At 41.0% G+C, this 23,485-nt stretch overlaps 1 protein-coding gene across 1 annotated transcript in view; it reads left to right on the top strand.

Moving 5' to 3' along the window:
* The window catches only part of LOC309403704 (protein ELYS-like), a gene marked incomplete at its 3' end in the record, with an annotated part of 46,381 nt that extends 24,079 nt beyond the window's left edge, over nucleotides 1-22,302 (top strand). The window contains exons 19-35 of the mRNA XM_081997948.1: nucleotides 995-1,141; nucleotides 1,898-2,085; nucleotides 2,258-2,402; nucleotides 2,497-2,628; nucleotides 3,788-3,935; nucleotides 4,022-4,172; nucleotides 4,716-4,823; nucleotides 5,324-5,519; nucleotides 6,764-6,980; nucleotides 11,966-12,392; nucleotides 13,766-13,868; nucleotides 14,690-14,780; nucleotides 15,398-15,582; nucleotides 17,598-19,434; nucleotides 20,761-20,898; nucleotides 21,376-21,463; nucleotides 22,110-22,302. Coding sequence (XP_081854074.1) covers nucleotides 995-1,141; nucleotides 1,898-2,085; nucleotides 2,258-2,402; nucleotides 2,497-2,628; nucleotides 3,788-3,935; nucleotides 4,022-4,172; nucleotides 4,716-4,823; nucleotides 5,324-5,519; nucleotides 6,764-6,980; nucleotides 11,966-12,392; nucleotides 13,766-13,868; nucleotides 14,690-14,780; nucleotides 15,398-15,582; nucleotides 17,598-19,434; nucleotides 20,761-20,898; nucleotides 21,376-21,463; nucleotides 22,110-22,302 — 4,494 coding nt within the window. The remainder of the gene's footprint in view (nucleotides 1-994; nucleotides 1,142-1,897; nucleotides 2,086-2,257; nucleotides 2,403-2,496; nucleotides 2,629-3,787; nucleotides 3,936-4,021; nucleotides 4,173-4,715; nucleotides 4,824-5,323; nucleotides 5,520-6,763; nucleotides 6,981-11,965; nucleotides 12,393-13,765; nucleotides 13,869-14,689; nucleotides 14,781-15,397; nucleotides 15,583-17,597; nucleotides 19,435-20,760; nucleotides 20,899-21,375; nucleotides 21,464-22,109) is intronic.
* Between the last annotated feature and the right edge of the window lie 1,183 nt (nucleotides 22,303-23,485).

Below are 23,485 nucleotides of genomic sequence, written 5' to 3'. Positions count from 1 at the left end.
TTTATTTTTTTAATGTTTTGTTGCAAAGCCTTCTGATATGACAAAACAAGTTTACTAAAAACATTGAAGATGATAAGCCTCTTTAGGGTGTCTCAAAATTTAAACACAGTTTTTAATTTTTGGAAGCACCCGTATCCGTAGCAAATGGCTACTTGCTAGAACGATGCACTGAAACGTGCAGCTTCAGAGCAAACATATTTCTAACAGTGGTTAGAACCAGTACCTGTTTTTTGCTGAAATCATCAATTTTCCAGCCCAGCTGACAGTGCTTGCTTTTTGTTCTGTTAAAAGTGCTGGCACACAGAATAATAACCAGGGAGAAGAGAAAAGGCATTGGGCAGCAACTTAATTTTTTAAGCTGCTGAAATACAGAGAATTGCTTTTGGTTGGTTGTTGCCTAACCCCAGAGGGGAGCCAAGAGAGCAAGGGGGTTAAAAACTGTTGTAGCCCAGAGCCATCTTATTAGAACATGTCTCTGAAAACGATGTCAGAAAGAGAAAATGACACTACCAATGAGTGATCCGCATACTGTTTGAAACCCAGTTTTAATCATTCAGAGCCAAGTTGTATTGTAAGGACACTGTCATTTACGTTGTTTAATATACCCAAATGAGGGGAAAAAAACAGCTGTAGAATTTGTGTGCTTTAATCACTAAGCATTGGATGTTCAAATGTTCTGATTGTCCAGTTGGTAGTTCCGTTGCCTAAAGAGGGAACCTGAGTTTATAACGGAAGTATTTAAAGACCTGAAGTTAACCTTTTTGATTGCCTTACAGAAATCAAAGAGTATTTCTTTCTGGTTATTTATTCAGAATGCAACTTTGTGGTTAGAATCTGACTATCTTCAGGTTACAATAGCTTAAAATGGCAAGATTTATACATTAGTATTTTCTGCTTCCTACTTATATTCTTCCTTCATTATGTTTTTCTAAATGTAATGTGATAAAATTTTGGTCTTAAAATTTATTAGCCTTAATTAGATACTTGATATCAGACAATTTACTTGCTGCTCGATATCATGCATTCCTTTCCGAATAAAACGGAAACTTCAATCGACTCCTTCCCAACTGCCTTTGCTATCCCCTGGGGTCTTGTTAAGCTTATTCAAGGTTTTTGGCTTCTAGATCACAATGATTATGAAGTAAGTATGTTGCAGTTTAATTAGACATACATTGCAGTACAAAGCTATCATCTAAAACATGATTTAAAAAAATTGGTGCTTAGCTAATACCAGGTGCTAAAACCATAGATGCCTTTTTGTAGTACTGCTATGACATCTTCAGCAGTAAATTATAATTTGAAACTTTGTTTTCATTATTTTGATAGAAAATTGATTAAAACAAAGAAGAAAGCATCTTTCAGAATGCTTGGTATTTGAATTTTCAAAGCCATCCGTTTAGGTTGTTTTCAGCACACCAGTTGAGCACTTTCTCAAAACCAGTGTTTTAAGTACTCTAAATAGTGAAACTGCGGTCGTGGCAGCAAGATTTGAGACAGAAGTCTGCAAAAGAGACTTTTCACCCGAATTCATGTTCTTTCTGATGCTGAAGGTTGTGCTTTGCCTGTCACGATGTTAATGTAGTCTGTTTGTCTGGGAGAATAACTGGTTGTTTAGGAGTGTATTTATAAAAAATGATGTTTGTGTAGAGAGATTTGATTAACCTAGAAGAGTGTGAATCACTCCTTTTGAAACACCCGCTTTCTTCTGTATGGCCAAGTGAATTTTTTTTCCTGCCAAATACTTAAGAATTGTTATTTACGTACCCTGTATCAAATATTTCATGAGTCATGTAAGTTTACTTAACACCCATTCACCCTCACTTAAGAAAGTTGTGAATGTTTTTGTTGCATGGGTGTATGTATATATTGTAATAAACCTGATCTCCAACTTCTGCAGAACTCCCTGGCCCTGCTCTTTCACCCAGCTACAATCAAAACTGTGTCATGGCAACATACGAGAATTATTCAATCCCTCATGTGCCAAGGAGAGCATAGGCGAGCCCTCAGATACCTGCAGATGATGAAGCCATCAATGTCAAGCAGCAGTGAAGTGCGCCTTTTCCTCACTGTGTTGTTGTCCAATAGGTAAAGAAATATATCCTGCCGTTTTGGCATTCAAATATTGTGAGAAGTGGAGCACAACTGATGTAAATCACGATCCCCTGAATTTCCTTGAAACTTGGAATACAATAACTTTGGGGCATCTTTTTGCTTATACTAAGACTATTCCTTTACATCTCAAAAAAATTAATTACAGGTGCATGGTGGAGGCGTGGAGTCTGTTGCAGCAACATTCCACTAAGTTAAACATAGAAGAGCTGTTAAAACACATGTATGAAATCTGTCAGGAGATGGGACTGATGGAAGACTTACTGAAGCTACCTTTCACAGACACTGAACAAGTATGTGTGGACAAGAAAAAAAATCTTAATTGTCTCTTTGAAAAGAGAAAAAGCAGGATCATAATAGATTTTTGAAATGTGTTCTTTCTCATAGGAGAGTTTGGAGAAGTTTTTACAGACCAATGCTGGTGTTCAGAATCATGAATTTCTTTTAGTCCACCATCTGCAGCGTGCCAACTATATTCCAGCACTGCAGTTGAATCAGTCAATGAAGGTTAACCTTATGGTAAGCGTAAAAGTTCTGTCAAGAGTTCAAGCTTCTGTGTAGGTGTAACTAACTGTTTTTGATTGTACTCAGTAATAATCCTGCGTTGTTTTTTACACCATTCGTTGAAATACTAGGAATAAGATTCTACACCTTAAGTTATAGCTGAACCTAAACGTTGAACAGAATACTTCGCTACTGCAAAGCTGCTCTGTGAAGTTAAGAACGAAATGTTACAGACCATTGCTGATGCAACCTACAGTAGTTTGTTTGCATCTGAGGACTAAATACACATTTTTTCTATCAGCCAGTCTTATCACGCAGTTGTTCACATATGTATGGTATAGATGATCAAAAGTGTTTTTTTTGTGTCACTCCTTTCTGTGGAATGAAGAGTATGGTGTGTGTGATCTCTTGTATCTGGCATGCAACTTTGTTTTTCTAGCTGAGAGCATTGTGCATGCCCATCCACGGGTAAAATTTGCGTGGTGGTTTGGTTTTCTTTGTTTCTTCAAGTTATAGCGTGCTCCGCAATTCCAAAACTTTGACTGTACCACTTTTATGACAGAAATTCTTATCTAACTTCCGTTTCTCAAAATAACCAGATTAACTTTTGTATTGTGTGAACTTCTGTGATGCCTTTGCTGTTTTCCGGAACCCTAGTTTTCCAGTGCACCAAACTTAAAAGGTGCTTTTGGAAGTTTTAGATCCTGCATTTGAAAACTTTCATCCAACCAGAAGGTGTGCGTAGGTAGGTTTTTCTTACTCATTTTAGCATGCACATCATTTTGTCCAACATCATTTGCAGTTCTCCCATACAGTCAGTCATCTCGGACATTGGTGTTTCAGAAAGAATAAGGGAGAGCCTGCTGTTTTGTAAACCGTTTGAGGATTGCAGGTGACAGCAAGTGTATCAGAACAAGGTTCTGCAGAGTGCCAGAGCTGTTTTACCTTGAAGTTGTGGGTTCTGTTATTCCTCTAGTCTTCCTTCCACTTTGCCAAAACTACCAGGTGATGGCGTGTGCTGATGGGCAGAACTTGCTGCTGGTGTGTGCAGTGGGTGTATTTTCCTTGACCTGTAGAGGAAATTTATTCACTAATTAGAAAGAGCACAGATAGTTCTGTGCAATGAACTTCTTGCAGTCAGTTACCTTTTTGCTTTTTGCTTTTCATGGATCAGAACGATCGTGATCCTCGCTTGAGAGAGCGAGCAGTTGCCAGAAATTCCATGCTAGACCAATATGGCAAGATCCTGCCTAGAGTTCAGAGGAAGCTGGCTGTGGAGAGAGCCAAGCCTTACCGTTTGCCTTCATCGGTCTTAAGTCAAGGTACTTTTTAGGGGGTGAAATATAATGGACAACTAACCGTGGCTTTGATTACACAATGCTGATGTTTTTTCCCTCTTCCTTTACAGTCGCAAGACCAACACCATTGTCAACAGTAACAAAACAAACTAATGCAAGAAATGTGCATACAAGAGCAACTTTTATCAGTAATGTATTGTCCAAAATTGGAGAAGTTCGAGTGGGAAATGAGCCGCAAACCAGTTTCTCACACTATGCTAGGTGAGCAGCCTTTTCACAGAGTTTAGTCTTGAGGTACGTGTTGGGAGAGAGAGAGTAACATCCGTTTGAATGACGCTAGTGTTTCGGAGGGAAGGTGCGCCTGAACAAAGATTTGTTTGGCTGTTTTGCTCATATGATATGTAAGAGCGAACAAACAATATAGCATAAGTAATAGTCGGAGAGAGTTTTTCTGCTACGATGATCTTATTTGTGCAAATATACGTGCTTACATGATGGCAAATGTGTTTACAGAATTTAAGATAGCTGAAAGTAAAGCTATGATTACCGTTCAAGCTATTGGTGTACGGATTTTGGTAGACTTGATTGCATGACCAAATAGTACTCTTTTACCTCCTCCTGCCCAGTTTTTGCCTCGTTTCTGCCTTTTTTACCCCAAAACCAGGCAGAATTGTAAAGAGCGGAAAAGAGGCTAGCAGCTGTCTGATGATTTTCCTCCAGGTGGTATGGTCAACTAAATTTGAGTTCTGATACGTACGGACTTCAGGGGATTGAAAGTCACTTACATTTTCCTTTTAAATCTAGTCCTAGAGCTACAGAACCACCAGCCGTAACACATCCTCTCCCTGACGCAGAGTTGCGTGATGCATTTCTTGAGACACCAGTTACAAAATTTTCACGAAACTGTTCCAGGTATAGTAGATCCACAGAATGACTATTTCAAAAAGGTGTTGCTTCTCATATATATCTAATATATATGTGTGAGTGTGTCTATACTCTCAGTGTTTCCAAAGCGTTCTGTTTGCATTTAGTTTTGTATCTGCTAAAGAAAAGGCCAACTCAGGGACACAACTAAGTGGAGAATCTGAAGTGGTCCCAGCATTGAAATGTGGATGATTCTTCTTCTGGCATGAGAAGCACATCACTTGTGCAGCTTAAAATTAGACTACTCTTGCCTCAGAGGCAGTGACTTGGGAAATTATGTATGAAATGTAAAGAAGTCATTAAAGAAAGAGAAAATGGCTGTAACTTGTTCATGGGCCTCATGCATCACCCGAAGAGTGAGGGCTTACCCGTATGTCTTGTTCGTTGACTGTTTTTACTTTATTTCATCTCTGTTTTTTTTAACACAGCATGATTTTTTTCCCAGTTTATTTATTTATTTCCCTCTTTTAAATTGTATATCTTAACAGATTGCTGGATTTGGTGGTTCGTCCTGTTCCTTCATGCTCTGCAGCACAGGGTGGTAGCTCTCAGTCACCATGCAGAGCCTCTGCTTTGTTCATGGCCTCCAGCCCACTGAAATCGAATATCCATGGTTCCATCTCTCAGAAGGATTTTTCAGGAGCATCAGAGCTGAATTTACTGGAGACTCCTCTTGTGGTTAAGGTTGGTATTTTAAAGAACCGCTAACAACCAGCCAAACCAAAAGCGTGTCAGCTTTTTTTAAAATGAAACCACCAAAGTTATTTTACATCAATGCTGTTGGATTCAAATTGTGGAGTATTTTCAGTACACATTTGGTTATTGTAGATACAGTCCTTTTGGAAGCAGTATGTTGGGAACAGTCTTGAAGAGGGAAAGTTTAATTCTAGGTTAATTGCAGTATGCACCTTTGTCGTGTAGGTTCGTGAAATACGTTTGTTTTTATTGCCTGGAAGAAAGTGAATTAAAATTGGGCTTTTCAGTATTCTCAGGTACTTAAAAATGCAGTTTGTGGCTTAACAGTCTCATTATTTAATTGCTCAGTAGCTCTCTAGTTTGACTTGCATACCTACAAGTAAGAACATTCAATTTGTTAGTCCCATTAAATGAATGACACCTAAGTGATGTTAGTCTCTCTCAGATTCAGTAATAGCTTTTTGCAGTAATTTTAGTTATTAATTGTTTGGGTGAAACTGTATTTCCATTCAGTGCCATCAAACTCTTACCGTGCAAGGAAATAACATTTGACATATGTTCTTGGTGCTGGCCTTTTTGCCTTTGACAACCTGAACCAAGTAGTTGTGATGCCTCTGTATTGTAACCTTTTTCTTCTTATTAAATATTGTCCATATCATGAAGCTAGTTTCGCTATCCTCCTTTTAAACCATTTCAATAGTGTCAAATCTTTGTTGAGCTGAGGTAAGAAGACCTCAACGCTTTTCGATGAAGAGGTCTAGGTATTTTTACAGCAGTGTCACTTAATTTAGTCTAGTGCATGGATTGATTAATGGTGAGAAAACAAGCCATTTTGTGTGGCAGTGTTTTCTGTCCCTGTGTCAGGCTAACATTTGAAGTCTTATGCCGTTTCAAAGAGCAGTGTAGGAATTGCAACAACTACTGGGGTGGGAGATAACACTGCAGACAACAAGGTGCCATATCCTTCTTTTTTTCCATATAATTAATTTGAAAAATACATTTGTATGTTGGCATTAAAAAAAAAAAACAAAAGAAACATAAACAGCATGTTTTTTTTTATCATTAAGGTTTTTGTACCTTTGGAAAAAGAGCAGTGCAGAGGCTAAACTTTGTCCTCTCTGCTGGTACAATCTCAGTTTACAATTTTTTACCCTAATGCTCTTGTCGAGTGGAGTCTACTGTTTGGAAGATTTACCTGGTATTCAAGTAAATGTTTTTATTTCTTTTCATAGAGAGCTAAAGTTTTGGCCACATCTGCTTCTGGTTTTCCTGGGTTTACTCCTCAGTCTATTCTCAGATCCAGCCTTCGTACCACACCCCTGGCAACTCCCTCTGCATCTCCAGGACGATCAGTCACTCCGCCTCTGCGAGCAAAGGAACCTAGAATATCTTTCAGGGAAGAGAACTCAAAGGCAAGATGGACTGTTGGGGTAAGCTGGGCTATAGTTAGTGACTTTTACAGTTAAAGGCTTTACAGACTCTGATTTGATTTAGATTTTTTTTCAAGTTTGCCAAAACTCCCTATATTGAGAATTGGAACTGCACATCGGGATGGCAGGCCTGAGTTTGCTCAAAAAGCATTATGTTAGACCTTCTGTAATGTCACGTGCCTGCAGGAACGTGTTCATAAGAAATGCCAACGAGCTTGGCGGTTTTTACCCGAGAGGTGTTAGGAGCTGTGATTGTTCCAACCTGTGAGTTCAGCTCCCCGCTAGACCTTTTGAAAGGCTGGTCTGGCAGGAAGCTAAGGACTATAGATTGAGCCAGTTGTTTGGGTTTGTTAAGCTTTGTGAATTAACCCTCTTCAAAAGCAACATGAGTCATGAGCTGCATTTACTTTCAATCTCTCTTTTCGCAAGGCTGCGTTTCCTTCAGCTATGGTAACAGTAGACGCCTGGTGAAGAGAGCTGTACTGTTGTCTGTTCTCCAGCCCTGAAGTTCTCGGGTTTCTTGCCTTGCATCAGGGGTAGCATTTGTACAGCTATCAAACGAAGTTGGTCCATCTGAACGTTGCCCCCTTCTACTCCCCCTTTTGTTCTGTCATTTGGATTCCCTGGTTCAGCTCCTCCTGCAACTGCCGATCAAAATCAGGGCCAAATGGGCATTTTTACGATACCTTTTTATACCTGTTTTTTGTTTTTATTGGCTGCTATAAAGAGCTGCTCAACTGTAACAAGAGGCTCTCCCTCCGATATGAAGTTCTTACTAATAATGCAGCAAGGAAGATGTTCTATGTCACCCAGGCAAGTGGACCACCATGGAGAAAGGTATCCAGTACCTGAGGGAGCTAGCTGTGCTGGAAGTGATTTATGGTGACCTGGACAATGGACAATCATCCAAAGCTCCAGATGAAGTCAATTGCACGCAACCTATGTGGCGGAAGTTTGTACGGAGTGCACCATCATCATATGCCAACTCATTAGCAGTAATGGCCTGGAAAGACGGAGAGAGACCAACGGTGGATGAATTGGCTGGCCAACTCCAGCAATACGAAGAAAGTCTCTCTTCCTCCCTACGGGCCTGTGTCTCTGCTGTAGAGAAACTGTCCCGGGAGTTCCGGCAATTCAAAGAGGATATGCCCTACCCTCCACCCATATGGACCAGTGTCTCAGCCATTAGGAGTAAGCGCTCTTCTGTTCAAGAGAGAAGATATAGAGGATACACACCACGAGCCACCCTGTGGTTTCAATTGCGTGACTACGGAGAGGACATGAGGAGGTGGGACGGAAAACCTACCTCGACCCTAGAGGCACGAGTACGCGAGCTGCAAGGAAAAACAATTACAAAAGGGGGTTCAGGTTCCTCCAGAAAAATCGTCGCTCCACTTTCCAGTAGGCAGCTTCCCAGAAAGAATAGAAGAGCTGATCTCACCTCTGATCCTCTTGAAGGGACTTCTGATTCCTATTTACAAGAAGTGGGTAACGAGTACTATGAGCAGGACTAGAGGGGCCCTGCCTCCAGCCAGGCGGAGGAGAGGGACAACCGAGTTTATTGGACTGTGTGGATTAGATGGCCTGGCACATCAGACCCACAGGAATATAAGGCTTTAGTGGACACCGGTGCACAATGTACCCTGATGCCATCAAGCCATACAGGGGCAGAACCCATCTGTATTTCCGGAGTGACAGGGGGATCCCAACAGCTGACTGTGCTGGAGGCCGAAGTGAGCCTAACTGGGAAGGAGTGGCAGAAGCACCCCATTTTGACTGGCCCGGAGGCTCCGTGCATCCTGGGCATAGACTACCTCAGGAGAGGGTATTTCAAGGACCCAAAAGGGTACCGGTGGGCTTTTGGTATAGCTGCCTTGGAGATGGAAGAAATTAAACAGCTGTCCACCTTGCCTGGTCTCTCAGAGGACCCTTCTGTGGTGGGGTTGCTCAGGGTCAAAGAACAACAGGTGCCAATCGCTACCGCAACAGTGCACCGGCGGCAATATCGCACCAACAGAGACTCCCTGATCCCCATCCATGAGCTGATTCGTCGGCTGGAGAGCCAAGGAGTGATCAGCAAGACTCGCTCACCCTTTAACAGCCCCATATGGCCAGTGCGAAAGTCTAATGGAGAGTGGAGACTGACAGTAGACTATCGTGGCCTGAATGAAGTCACGCCGCCACTGAGCGCTGCCGTGCCGGACATGCTAGAACTTCAATATGAACTGGAGTCAAAGGCAGCCAAGTGGTACGCCACCATTGATATTGCTAACGCGTTTTTCTCGATCCCTTTGGCGGCAGAGTGCAGGCCACAGTTTGCTTTCACTTGGAGGGGTGTCCAATACACCTGGAATCGACTTCCCCAGGGGTGGAAACACAGCCCTACCATTTGCCATGGGCTGATACAAACTGCACTGGAACAGGGTGAAGCTCCAGAGCATCTGCAATACATTGATGACATCATCGTATGGGGCAACACAGCAGAAGAAGTTTTCGAGAAAGGGAAGAAAATAATTCAAGTCCTTCTGAAAGCTGGCTTTGCTATAAAACAAAGTAAAGTCAAGGGACCTGCACAAGAGATCCAGTTTTTAGGAATAAAATGGCAAGACGGACGTCGACAGATCCCAACGGATGTGATCAACAAAATAACAGCTATGTCTCCACCAACTAGCAAAAAAGAAACACAAGCATTTTTGGGCGTTGTGGGTTTCTGGAGAATGCATATTCCAAATTACAGTCTGATTGTAAGCCCTCTTTATCAAGTGACCCGGAAGAAGAACGATTTTAAATGGGGCCCTGAGCAACGACAAGCCTTCGAACAAATCAAACAGGAGACAGTTCATGCCGTAGCCCTCGGGCCAGTCCGGGCAGGACAAGATGTTAAAAATGTGCTCTACACGGTAGCCGGGGAGAATGGCCCTACCTGGAGTCTCTGGCAGAAGGCACCAGGAGAGACTCGAGGTCGACCTCTAGGGTTTTGGAGTCGAGGATATAGGGGATCTGAGTCCCGCTATACTCCAACTGAAAAGGAGATATTGGCGGCATATGAAGGAGTTTGAGCTGCCTCAGAAGTGGTTGGTACTGAAGCACAGCTCCTCCTGGCACCCCAACTGCTGGTGCTGGGCTGGATGTTCAAAGGGAGGGTCCCCTCTACACATCATGCGACTGATGCTACGTGGAGTAAGTGGGTCACGCTTATTACACAGCGGGCTCGAATAGGAAATCTTAATCGCCCGGGAATCTTGGAAGTGATCATGGACTGGCCAGAAGGCAAAGATTTTGGAATATCACCAGAAGAGGAGGTGGCGCGTGCTGAAGAGGCTCCACCATATAATGAACTGCCAGAGAATGAAAGGCAATATGCCCTGTTTACTGATGGGTCCTGTCGTATTGTAGGCAAACATCGAAGGTGGAAAGCTGCTGTATGGAGCCCTATACGATGAGTTGCGGAAGTGGCTGAAGGACAAGGTGAATCAAGTCAGTTGGTGAAAGCCAAGTCAGAGGTGAAAGCCATCCAGCTGGCTTTAGATATTGCTGAACGAGAAAAATGGCCGGTACTCTATCTTTATACTGACTCATGGATGGTAGCAAATGCTCTATGGGGGTGGCTACAGCAATGGAAACCAAGCAACGTGCAGCAGTGATGGAACCAGAACTGGCTTCAGCAGCTTGCGCCCAACAAATCTCTCGAGACCGACATCTTCGACCTGCAGATCATGGACATGGACCGTGCCAGATGACAATCCAACACCACATACCATCTACCCTGCCCTGAGAGACTGCTATGATGGATGAAGCCCGGAGTCATGGACTGACTGAACTCCACAGACATTTTAAAGTGATGGCCCATGGACTAAGAAAGTGATATCTGTGTGTATATATTAAAAGACAGGAAGAGTAATAATGAATAATTGGAATGTATTGAAAAGTATAGGACCTGGGCATGATGTAAATGGTATGGAATAAGGGGTGGATACTGTCCTGGTTTCAGCTGGGATAGAGCTGGTTTTCTTCACAGAAGCTAGTGTGAGACTGAGTTTTGGATTTGGGATGAGGAACTGTTGCTAATGTGCTGATGTTTTGGGTTGTTGCTGAGCAGTCAAGGACAGTCCAGCTTCTTGTGCTGGCCTGCCAGCAAGCAGGCTGGGGGTGCACGGGAAGCTGGGAGGGGACACAGCCGGGACAGCTGACCCAGGCTGGCCGAAGAGATATTCCCTACCATCCGACGTCATGCCCAGTACATAAACTGGAGTTGGCCGGGGGGTGGAAATCGCTGCTCGGGGACGGGCTGTCGATCGCCGGGTGGTGAGCAATCGCTGTATTGGGCATCACTTGTTCTTGTACATTCCTTTGTTGGTATTATCATTGTTGTTCCCTTCTTTCTTTCTGTCATATTAAACTGTGTTTATCTCAACCCACGAGGTTTTTCCTAATTCTCTCCCCCGTCCCACTGTGGGACGGGGAGTGAGCGAGCGGCTGCGTGGTGCTTAGTTGCCGGCTGGGGCTAAACCACGACACCAGATTAATTTACTTGCTCCATGCTACAGGCACAGTGAATGCTAGGATATTTTAGTAGTGCATCCAACTTGAAAAAGCAAGCATAACAAAAGAGAGCTCTTGGGTTATGCTTTTAGTTACGCAAAGCTCCCTCCTCTTGAAGGCACAGTAATGAAGCCAGTGAACAGCGCTGAGAACAAGCCTCACAACAGCTTGTAAGCAAGCACTTACAAGACCCCCTCCACCTTAATTCTCCAAGGACCTGGAAACTCAGTAAGCAGTCAAAAGTGTGATTAGTTTTTCCCCTCAGCTTCAAAAGATAGTGCTAGAATGAGAATTAATCTTGTAGTGTCTTGCTTAAGGTGATGCTTGTAAAACTTAGAAACACTGGTACATATTTGTTCTTTTGTGTGTATCTTGCTTTGACAAAAAGCATATGCATGTTATTTGTTGTGACTGTGTTTTTTTTGTTTTTTTTTTTTTTTTTAAAGAAAAAAAGGGTACCAGAAGATGCTAAAGCGCTGTCTGGAGACTCATCTGAGCATCATCATGGAGTGGTGGAGGATGCTTGGTCTGAAAGTAGAGAGAAACCAACGCTGTTTACTCTGAGCAGTCCTGAGGATGATTGTGCTGAAGCAGAAGTTTCTTCAGAAAGCAGACCTGGAGATGGTTTGGAGAAAATGGATGTCAGCCAAGAAAATAGTAACTTCTCTGCCAGGTCAGACCAAACTACTTTGGAGTATCATGATGCAAAGTCACCTGGCGATTTTGAAGATGATGTCATCTTTATAGCTGCTAAACCAGCTCATTCTTCCACTGAAGAAACTGCTGATTTTCCAGAATCGAAGAAGGAAGAAGACAGTCAAATGGTCAAAGATAAACCTTTCCAGATGGAACAACCCGATTCATCAGAACTAAGAAAAGAAGCTGGTGTGTTTCACCCTAACATAACCTAAGATCCTGAATTTTTCAAATGGCTTCAAAAGGTCATGTTACTGATGAGTGCAGCAGTTGATGATGAGCGTTGACAAGTGTCCTAGGCCCTTGTGCTAGGCTTTTAAAGTTGCCACTGTGTCCTGAGTCCTCTTTTAGGTATCCTGGACGTTATGAATGTATGCTGCTTTTGGCTGGTGTTTCTTGTGTGCGATTGCAGCTGAGAGGCAGCAGTGATTTGTGGGAGTTTTGAGAGGGGTACAAGTTGAAACCTTAGGCTTCTGATTGTGTTTTAGGGGCACTTCTTTAGGCTGCAGTGTTGTTAGAGCAAGTTTAGTGTATGGTGCAGCTTTGACGAGATATTTTTTTTCCCCAGCCACCCCCCTTTTTAGTGCTCAGTTAAATCATTTTCTTCTGGGAGTGGGTCTGCCTGTGTATCTACTTCTCCTTACAGCTGTGCTTGCCCATTTTGTTATCTCAATAGCTTATGCAGCTTTTTCCACATGTCTTTCAGTTGGTCTTTGGTAATTCAGCTCAATTCAAATCATCCAAGGCAGTCCAGCTGATGACATTGTATTCATAGGACCATATCTGCTGGCAGTTTGGAAGAGCTGTAGCTCACTAACTGGTGAGCAGTAATGAAGAGCTGGGAACAAAAGTAGCGCAGGAGTAGGGAGATGATGTGCAAAGACAGCTCCAGTCAGTATTTGACAACCAGAGCTCTGTCCGTTCAACTCTGTCTAAAACAAGTTTGCTCTTCCTGGAACGTGTATGCAAGTGTCAGAGTTCTGCGTCTGAGGTCTCGAAACCATTCGTAGCAGTGAGCCTGCCTGCAATATCAGTGCATCATAGCTCACTGAGTCGGTCCTAAGTCTGGGCTGATTCTGGAGGATCCTGGAGAGTGATTGTTGCTGTTGAAGTTCCTCAGCTCCTTTTTGTTCTGAAGACCAGGAGTGCCAAGACACAGACTCCAGGGGTTCCCCAGATCTGAGTGTTAGATGCATTCTTGTGAAAGAGGGGAAATGGAGTCAGGAAAAGAAAGAAGCATTGCTGGAAAGAAATAAATATCCAAAGAGAAATAAGAAAACTTAGTACCCACTTTTAAGAAGGAGGCATGTTTTCTGAGGTTTGGATGTGTTAGGTCAGTAACATGTCAAGCTTAGTTTGTAAACAGAGTGTCCCTGGTCATTTTGTCTCCTTGCCTGAAACTATGCATCGGATTTCTTGTTTTACTGGGAAGAAGAATTCAGACCTCCTGTGCTTTTGAAGCCTTGGCAGCATTATTCTGGCAGATCACTCTCCTAGCTGAAATGCATAAAGGCTCACTTTAAAATCATATGAGTGTTTTAAAGGACATGATGTTAAGTGCAACAGGGAAGTCATTCATCTGCTTGTTTTTGTAGGATTTGTGGAAGACTCAAGTGCTGAATGTCTCCCCCTTCCTGAGGATGGTAAATTGGTGTTAAAAGCTGCTGAGGCTGCTACTTTTGGGACTGCAAGCGAAGGGTAGGTTTCTAAAATCGATACATTTTTGGGCTCACGCAACATGTAGCTGCTGGCTTTCGTGTGTTTGGAAGCTATGATTTTGACGAGGTATTGGTCCTCTCCTGTGTTCTTAAATGTAACGGCTTTTCTAGTCCTTTCTGTCAGTGAACAGAACTGGCTTGGCATGAATAGAAGTGAACTTGACTAGCTGCCAGTTTAGGCCTTTTTCCTCCGGTCATTGCAGGCCCCAAAGTGTGCTGATGAAGACTTCCTTCACCAGCCTATGTAAGCCTTTCTACAGTTTGAGGGTTACTAAGCAGATGCTGTGAACATACGCCTTGCTTGTGTCTGAAAATTGTGTAGCTACAAATTACACCTGAGGTTCCTGTAACTTTAGTGGCTTTGAACACTTCCTGGCAGTATTTCATACACTGAATTTTTATTTTCTGCGTGTGCTCAATTGGCATCTGCCTGTTTCTGGTAGGGAAGCAGTTTTCTCACCAGACACTTTAAAAGCTGGAACGGCTTAGTGCTAAAGAGAGAATGTAGGCAACAAAGTAAGCCTCAATTTCAAGTGGTAACATACCCTGGTACAAACTTTTTGTTCAGTTTGTTCTAAACCTGCAGTAGAGCAGTTGCACTCTTCCTACAGAAGGCAAATAATACAATACATTATTCTTTGGCATAGCTCTGTTGTTATGTTACTATCTAGTGTTAGATATTGGGGAGGAATATTAAGTACTTGTTTCATTGTAGAGAATTGCAATCTCTCTCTCTCTTTCTCTCTGTTCATGAAGTGAAACAAAGCACCAGGAGTCCAAGATGTCCTCTTCATCAGAAGAAAAAGCCATACCAGTTGCAGCAAATCCACAGCTTTCTGAATCCCTGGAGGCAGACCATGAGTGTATGTACAGGTTGTTGTTGATGTTATGTGAGTTAAGGTAGCTGAACTCCTGAAGTAAAATGTGTGGTTTGCCATGTCACTACTGGTGTCTCAGACTGAAGTAGTATGAGTTTGTTGCTGCTAGCTTCCATTAAACTGTGGAGAGAATACTCTCCTCAGCGAAAGTCCTTGTAGAAAATGCACAGTGAATGTTTCTGTTCTTGTTAAAGACATTGAGAAAAATGGTGGAATTTAAAATATTAGGAGGAGAGATCACTACTAATATTTGTGCTATGAGATCTGCTGCTCGAGCTAGTATTTTCAAAGATGGTGCATCCTCAGTATTCTGTCTGTGAAGAATAACTTGCTACCATTGTGCCTTTCCAGCCCCGCTGTCCTTGGTTGTTCTTTTTCTCTGTGGACTTGCCAACTGATTTTCACTTTTTTTTTTTAAATTGTGGGGCTGATTCCTTTTACCAGACAGATAGTTCTGGCTTCTAGTTTTTGGAGAAAGCCCAAATATATGTGGTGGGATGGAGAGATGTATTGTTGGCTCCTGCTTCCTCTGTTACTTGCTGTTGCTTAAACCAGAGTCATTTATATAGCAGTTAAGTTAAAATTACATAAATCTCTTCCAGCTGTGATAAGTATCCTTGACAGTGAGGGTGTGGTCAGTACTCATTCAGAAAATCACCTTGAGGAGAAGCATGTGGATTTGCCTAAAGAACATAACCTAGAAGCAGCTGAAGTTGAAGAAAATCTTCCTGTTCCACAGGAAGAAATAACTGTTTCTAACAATCTTCCTGAAGCCGAGGAAATTAATGTAAGTAAACTATTCTGCCACTGCCTTGAAAATAGAAAACACCTTGTAAATTGAGGACAGTCCTGTCCTACTGACAATTAGAAGGCACACAAAAACACCTCTGTTTCCTTAGCTGGTTAACACAAGTTCAAACCTCATTATGTAAGGGCAGATACATGTTTCTCCTATACATTTTCTGTACTTAGAATAGAACCTGTCAAGACTTGGGCCTTTTGAGAGCTGTAGTAGTGCAAAAAAAATGCCTAAACTATTTGTAAAAATAACCACGCTTTCATTTGGTTAACTTAAATGTTTCTTATTTGACTTAAAAAAGAAAGAGTTTTCATGTTAAAAACAATAATAACAGAAGTTGTGGAGTGCAGCTTTTCGATACTGGGGGCCATTTACCAAATGACAAAATGATGTGGGAACCAAACTCATTTTCAGAATTATGTAGGTGCTTTGATCCGTTACTATTTGTTCCTTAGTAACATAAGCAGAATTCCCAGTAATGAGTTAATTTCAGTGTCAAGATATGTTTTGTTTTACAAAACTGTGTATTTTTAACATCTAAACATTGCCAAATACTAATTCTAAAAGGTTGTTCACATGGACTGAAAATTACAACTAGAGATTCTCAAGCTGTCCCAGGTTTTTCCCCGTTGTTCTTACTTCTGCTGGAGCTGATGAGTTATTTGGATTCATTGTGGATGTCCTCTAAGCACCACATAGAGTATACTGTGAATTTCCTGTAGGATTATACTGACAGAAATTAATAACAGTTAGAGTGAAATACAAACTTGTTACCACAAGAAAATGCTTTTCAGTGTCCCAGATTTCAGGGGAAATTAAACAGGCAATCACTTATTTAGCTCATCTGGGCTTTGGGATTTAGGACAATGCTGTAGAGAAGATGATTCTAGACTTGGGAATACCTAAATCACTTGTGGGAGTAAATGGAAAATTTGTGATGGGAAGAAGGGAGCAGGCACATGAGAACATCACAAAGCTCCTGCAGTCATGGGCTGCAGTCCAGTGAAGGCTTTTCTGCCTCCGTTATAACTGGTTCTTCTTGATTTATATGTAAACATCTGGTTTTGGCTTGTCTGCCTTCGCTGACTTTAGGACAAACTACTTTCTTGTTCACAGATTTGTAGGCATAAAAGGAAAGTTTATGCAGACTGGTATTTCTTGGATTTAGTTTTGAAGCATGGCATGTTGCTATAATATGCTTTAGCAACTTTTGGCAAGGCAAAAGGCAGGAAAATAAGCAGATTCTATGGAGACTCCCATTGAGTGGCTTTTTCCTTCTGCCATTGTTGGTTAGCACTGCAACTTAGAAGGCTGGGCAAAGGTCTTGACCCATTGATTAAATTATCTTGACCATTTGAGTCACTTGAAATACTTAAGATACTACTTTTGTTCTCAACATAAAAGCTTGAGTATCTCGTGGATCTGGAAGGAAAGAATAACTGCTCGGTACAGGGAACCACAAAACATGAGGAAGGTATTTAGAATGTATGTGTTGTCTCGTGCAATCCAAGTGATTCCTTAAAGTGCAGTGTTGAGCTGTCAGATGCGATACTAAGTGTTGGAGTCACAATTATCATGACCGAAACTTTAAACTCTGGGGACATCATTGTATTTTACCCTGTTAGATGCAGAGTCGGTCACTCTCAATTTGTATTCAATCCAGAAAGCACTGGAATGTGATGACTACTGACAGTTGTGTATACAGCCTGTATTGTAAATACTGCTCACTTTGTTCATGGGTGGTGTCAAATTGTTATTCATGAACAGAAACATGAGAAATGGAGCAGCATGTGATTGCGTACGCGAAATACTCTTGTTCTCTGTCCCTTAAACACATAAACTTTTGTCTGTAGCTGAGAGTACATTGTATGTTTCTAACTTTACCTTCAGTGGTGATATGAAAGGAAAAGCAGCATTTCACTGTCCTCAGTTTCATCTGGCTCAGTTTGAAGTTTGTTTGTTTGGTAATTAATAATGCATTAACAGACATCTTTTAACTTTAGGTTGTTGAAGATAGTGGAGTTAAGGCACAAACCTCAGAAGTCCCTGAAACATCACCATATAGTGAACTACATCCATCAGGCAGCCTTCGATATAGCTATGATACGATAGAGCAACAGTTTGCATGTGATTTGCCGGATAATCAGGATGGTGTATGTGATGCAGCTGAGGGAGATGGAGAGCTTTTTATACCTCAGAGTAATTTTACTTTAGTCTTGGAAGGAGAAGAAGGTGAAGCGGAGATGGGAGACCCTGAATTAGTAGATGCTTCCCAACCGGCTGGCACAACAACAGAGGAAAAACCTGTGAACAATTTAGGAAATACTGAAAACCAAGAACATGTTACAAACTCTGTGTCCACTGTAACTAGTGATCAGGAATCTCAAAATATTGCAGAATCGCTCCCATATGTGCCTGAACCCATTAAGGCAGCTATTGCTGAGAACTTACTGGATGTGATCAAAGACACAAGAAGTAAAGAATTTACATCTGAAGTTGTAGAACAATCTATTCATGAAACCATAGGTAAGAAGGTAACTAGATTGCAGAAGGCAAAAGCTCCCTTAATGACTATGCCAGAAGGAGTGGAAGATGAATCCAGCAGACATCAAGTAGAGTGTGTCATCACTCCTAGAACACGCACAAGGGGACAACTGAGTAGAAGTTCAAGTATTCCATTGGCAGGCGATCAGCAACTACTGAAGACAGACAAATCAGTTCTGTTTGGACTGTCTCCTAGGAGAAGTACGAGGCGAACCAAAGAAGCATCCAAGACTTTGAGTCTTCAAACAGAAGAAAATGCTCAAGATGAGCAAATACCTGTGATGGCTGTTACTCCTAGGAGAGGTAGGAGGCCTAAACAGACTAATATAGAAAAAGTAGAAAGCAGCTATTCTGACAGACAAACATTGTCTGTCAGTACGCAGTCCATAGCAGTTACTCCAAGAAGAGGATTAAGGAGAGCAAAGGAAGCTGCCTCTGAACTCTTGGAAGAGGCTAATGAAGAAACATCTCTTGCTGAAGGTAGCATTATTGCTTCTGCTACTTCCAAAAGGACTAGAGGAGGGAAACATTCAGCAGGAGATCAAGAAAGTGGCCAGATTGACACTGATCATAAGAGAAAAATGGCAGTCAGTCCCAGTAGAAGTGTGAGAAAACTGAAAAGTATTAGTTTACAATTTACTGAAAATATTGTCAAACATCAAGAGGTGCAGCCTAGTGACCAGCTCATTTTAACTGGGCCAAGTAAAAGAGGCAGAAGAAGAAAGATGAGTTCATCAGAGGTTTCAGAAAATTCTGACTTTGATCTCTTTAAGTCATCACTTCCTCAAACAGAATTTAAACTTCCTGTCACTCCTAGAAGAAGTGCAAGGAAGCAGATAGAAAATCTCTTGGCAGACACAGAATCTGCCTCTACTCAGGAAGACATACATTCAGGTGGGAAAGTGGAAATCCTTGATACACCTAGGAGAAGAACAAGAAGAGTTCCCCATGCAAAACCAGAAAAAAGGGATACGCGTGAGCAAACACCTGCCCAGCCAAAGGAGGAATCAACCACACCCAGGAATACAGTAAGGACAGGGCGTCGGGGCAGAAAGAGAGGATCGGTATTGGAGGAGAGCAGAGGGGAGGAGGCCTTCCCCCGAGGACCTGGGGGCAGTCCTTTGCTGCTTAAAGACATAAACCCATCAGGACATGATGAAACATCAAGAACTTTAACAGATCGTATTACAAGAACCAAATCCCGCAAAACTGCTATGTGTCAGAAACTGTCTGTTGAGGAAAACGAATCCTTCCTTTTTTCTCCTCCTCTCACAAAGCTGACAAAGAAATTCAAAGGTAGGTGTACTATGCTTATGTGCAAGGTAGTTTTGTAATTCACAGAAAACAGACTATGAGATTGCATTAAGTATTGTAAAGAACGTAACCATGCAAAATAAAAAAAATTTGGAAAGAGGCAGTTAGTCTTTTTTCAGGACAGTACATGACTGGCTGGTTAGTTGTGGTGGAAAGAGGTAAGGAGGCTGATCTGAGTAGAGTGAAATGAAACTTAAGCTGAATTTTTGTCATAAGCTTAATTTCTATCAGTTTTGAAAACTGGAGGGTATCTGTTAATACACGATTGCTATCCCTTCCTCCCAACAGAGAAATAAAGGAGACATGCTTCCAAATTGTGTTCACTTTTTAACTTTAAAATGAGCTGTGTGTTGGAACAAACTATACAGCTGTTTAATTCTGTGATTGTTTTTCCCAGGCATATACTTTGTTAGTGAAGTTACTGCACAGAGTTCTTTTTACTAGACTATCACAGAATCATTAAGGTTGGAAAAGACCTTTAAGATCATAAAGTCCAACCACCAACCCATTTCCACCATGCCCACTAAACCATGTCCCAAAGTGCCACATCAACACGTTTTTTGAACACTTCCAGGGATGGTGACTCCACCACCTCCCTGGGCAGCCTGTTCCAATGCTTGACCACTCTCTCAGTAAAGAAATTTTTCCTAATATCCAAGCTAAACCTCCCCTGGCACAACTTGAGGCCATTTCCTCTCGTCCTATCACTAGTTACTTGGGAGAAGAGACCAACACCCTCGTCTCCACAACCCCCTTTCAGGTAGTTGTAGAGAGTGATAAGGTCTCCCCTCAGCCTTCTTTCCTCCAGACTAAACAACCTTGTTTCCAGACCCTTCACCAGCTTTGTTGCTTTTCTCTGGATGTGCTCGAGCACCTCAACATCCTTCTTGTAGTGAGGGGCCCAAAACTGAACACAGTATTCAAAGTGCGGCCTCACCAGGGATGAGTACAGGGACGCGATCACTTCCCTACTCCTGCTGGCCACACTATTTCTGATGAGCCCGTGCTAAAATATCTTTTTGAGATGTGTGAGGACTGTTGATGCCTCTTGAGCATGGTATCTTTGATTATGTCAGTGCAGGTAAAATCACTACACTGGCTTATTTTTGTTTATCAATTTACTGTATAAGAGCAGATCCCAAAAGGCAGTTACTAGGGGAAAAATACCTCCACATTGAGTGTTTATAAACCTGATTGGAACTTTTTTTTTCGGGAAGGTATTGTGCTCTTGATTATCATCTGTAATTTAATGTCACTGTCCTTTATGTATAATGCGACATGCATGTTAACAATAGATTGTCATTTTAGCTGGAAAAGCAGACCATCCTGTGCAGCTTAAGGATTTAGACCCGGACTTGTCTTCTCAATTTGTCTTTTCACCCCCTCTTTTGAGGCCAAGGAGAATAAATGTATCGAGCATTTCCCGAATTGTGAAAGAGCCAGTAAGTAAAAACTCTAATTGTGTCACGTTCTTGATTTTTGCTGTGTACCACTTTTTCAGATCATACTTTGCAATGCCTTGCCTTTTTCATTGAATGAATATCTAAATAGAGAGCTTTAAATTAATCAGCTAAACAATTTATTTTGGATTTTTCTTTCATGAAAACTAGCTACAAAAATCACTTTTGAATCTATGTATGTCAAGAATTAATAAATACTGCTTTGCCTTTAACAAAAGGCACAGTGGCTTTTTTTAAACTTACTTGATGTGTTAACAGTTAATTTCAGAACTTGAACTTTTAGGATGGTACAATAATTTGAGATGGAAGGTCTGTTTTTGCAGAGGGAAACTGCAATGCTTTTGGAAATAACTTTGTCATGACTTCTTCATGAGAGAAACATTAATTTGTATTCTGTAGAAGTGTAAGACCGTGTGCATGAGTAATGTTTTTGTTGCCTTAACATAGGAGCTTCCAGCTAAAGAGGAAGATACCCAGTCCATAGAGTCTGTGGGAAAGCAAAAACTGAAGAGAGGCAGAACTGCAAAATCAAAAATGAAGAAAGCGAGCAAGTATGAAATTCTTTTTGAACACTTATTCACATTCCTTTATTGTGGTATTCATTCAGTTCTTAGCCCCTTAACTTCCTCTTTCTCGCTTGGCTGTGCAGTTCCACTCCGACTTTACGAACCTGTTCAGCTTGCTGGTCTAATGGGCACCTTTTTCCCCACTTACCAGTTTAGGTCTCTAATGGAAACAGAAGAGAGCAGGGATAGAAAACGGCAAGTGGATACTGCTCTTTGCAATGATAGCATGCTCTTATGTTGTCTGAATCCACCTTATGAAACCATACTCTTACAGTCCTTAGTTCCCCATACAAGGCAAGAGGGGGTCAGACAATGAGTGAAGAGAACTTCTTGTTTCTGGACATGTCTTCTGATTCCTTCTGGAAAAATTGTTTGAGGACATTTACCTCTTAAAAGGGGGGCTCTAAAAGCTCATGAATGGTGACTGAGAATGCTTGGGACAGTCTGGTAAGGAATGAAAGCAAAAGGAAGCTTATTTATCTCTTTCCTGCCTTGATCCTATCTACAAAGAAGCCCATAAATAAATCTTCGGCATCGGTTTTGTAATCCCATATGTTCTTTTTTTTTTTTTTCTCTACTAAATACTGTTGGTGATTAAAAAAATCAATTTGATACTTCTCTTTCTTTTCAGATCAACGATAAAAGAAGGTTCTTGGTCACCTCCACCAGTGGAAATAAAATTCATCTCTCCTTTTGGAAGTCCAGTTGATGGAACAAAAAGCAAACAGAAAGAAACTGCAGACACAGCAGAGAAGATTCTACGAAAGAACAAAAAAAGACTGTCTAATTTTCCAAAGCCAGTTGTGCGCCGGAAGATGCTGTAACTGTTTTTTAAGTTTATAATGTACACCACTGTTTGTAAAGTCATCAATATTGTGTGGATTAGTAAAAAAATTATCATCTAATTTGGAAGAGATAATTTATATAAATTATTGTAAAATTTCATAAACAAATGGTCTTCAATAAGTAACTCCATATGGAGTGTGATTTCCTCAGTCAATGCAGTTTTCTATTTTATATTAAGACTTCATACATTTATATAATATGTAAATATAGCTTATTTTAGGAATGTTAAATAAAAATGTATACTTCACAATACGCTTACTGTCTGATAGCTTTTTGAGGGAATAATGGGTTAAAATGCCTGGGTTGCTCAGAAATTTTAGTGTTGGTTTTCAAGATTGGTCTCACTTTTGAGGGTCAGCAAAAAGCTTTTTAAGATTTTTAAAAGTTTGCTTAGAATTCCTATAACAAGTATACATCTAAAACATACTAGTTTAAATTTTATAAATTATCTTTGACTTTCTGGCACAAGTAATTTGGCTCACAATACAAACTGGTAATTCCTCATGTTCATGGTTAAGTTGTACTGTATTGAAGTCAGAATGTAAACAATTGTACTTAAACTGTGCAATATTTTTTTTCTATTTGTCTTAAACTTTGGGAAAGCTGCTCCTTAGTTCATAAAACTAGATCACACCTTAGATGTTTCACTATTTTTTACAATTTTTTGTCGGCAAAAAATTTAAGTGTATAGAGGGTATGATGCTTACCATAGCATATAAAATTTAAAAGGATATTATTCACATACTTTGAAATTTGAGCCAAAATTATTTTCATAAGGTTAGTAGGAACGCTACTATACTTGAAATAATGATTGTCTGTAAACATATTTTGCAATATTTGAAGCCTGTATATCACAGCACTGAAAAGCTCATGGTAAAACTAATATAATAGTCTGAAAAAGGTACAAAAATATACAGAAATCTTAGTTACAAACCATATTTTTGAATAATTATTTGATTAATAAATGTCCCTATAAAGCTTCAATTTGTAAAAATAAATTCAAAAAACTATTCTTTTAAAAACAGACATGGAAGTACTATTTTGATGTGCAGTCTTTTAGACAATGGATTGTTTTTAAGTATGTTAATTTATATATGGATGCAACTTTGAAGACTACAGAATGGTGGAACCTGGCATTAAACTTCTCAATTAGTAAAAAAA

This window comes from Phaethon aethereus, assembly GCF_964289735.1.
Source record: "Phaethon aethereus genome assembly, chromosome: 3".
In the NCBI taxonomy this organism is placed as follows: domain Eukaryota; kingdom Metazoa; phylum Chordata; class Aves; order Phaethontiformes; family Phaethontidae; genus Phaethon; species Phaethon aethereus.
This window is presented reverse-complemented; position numbering and strand designations above follow the sequence as displayed.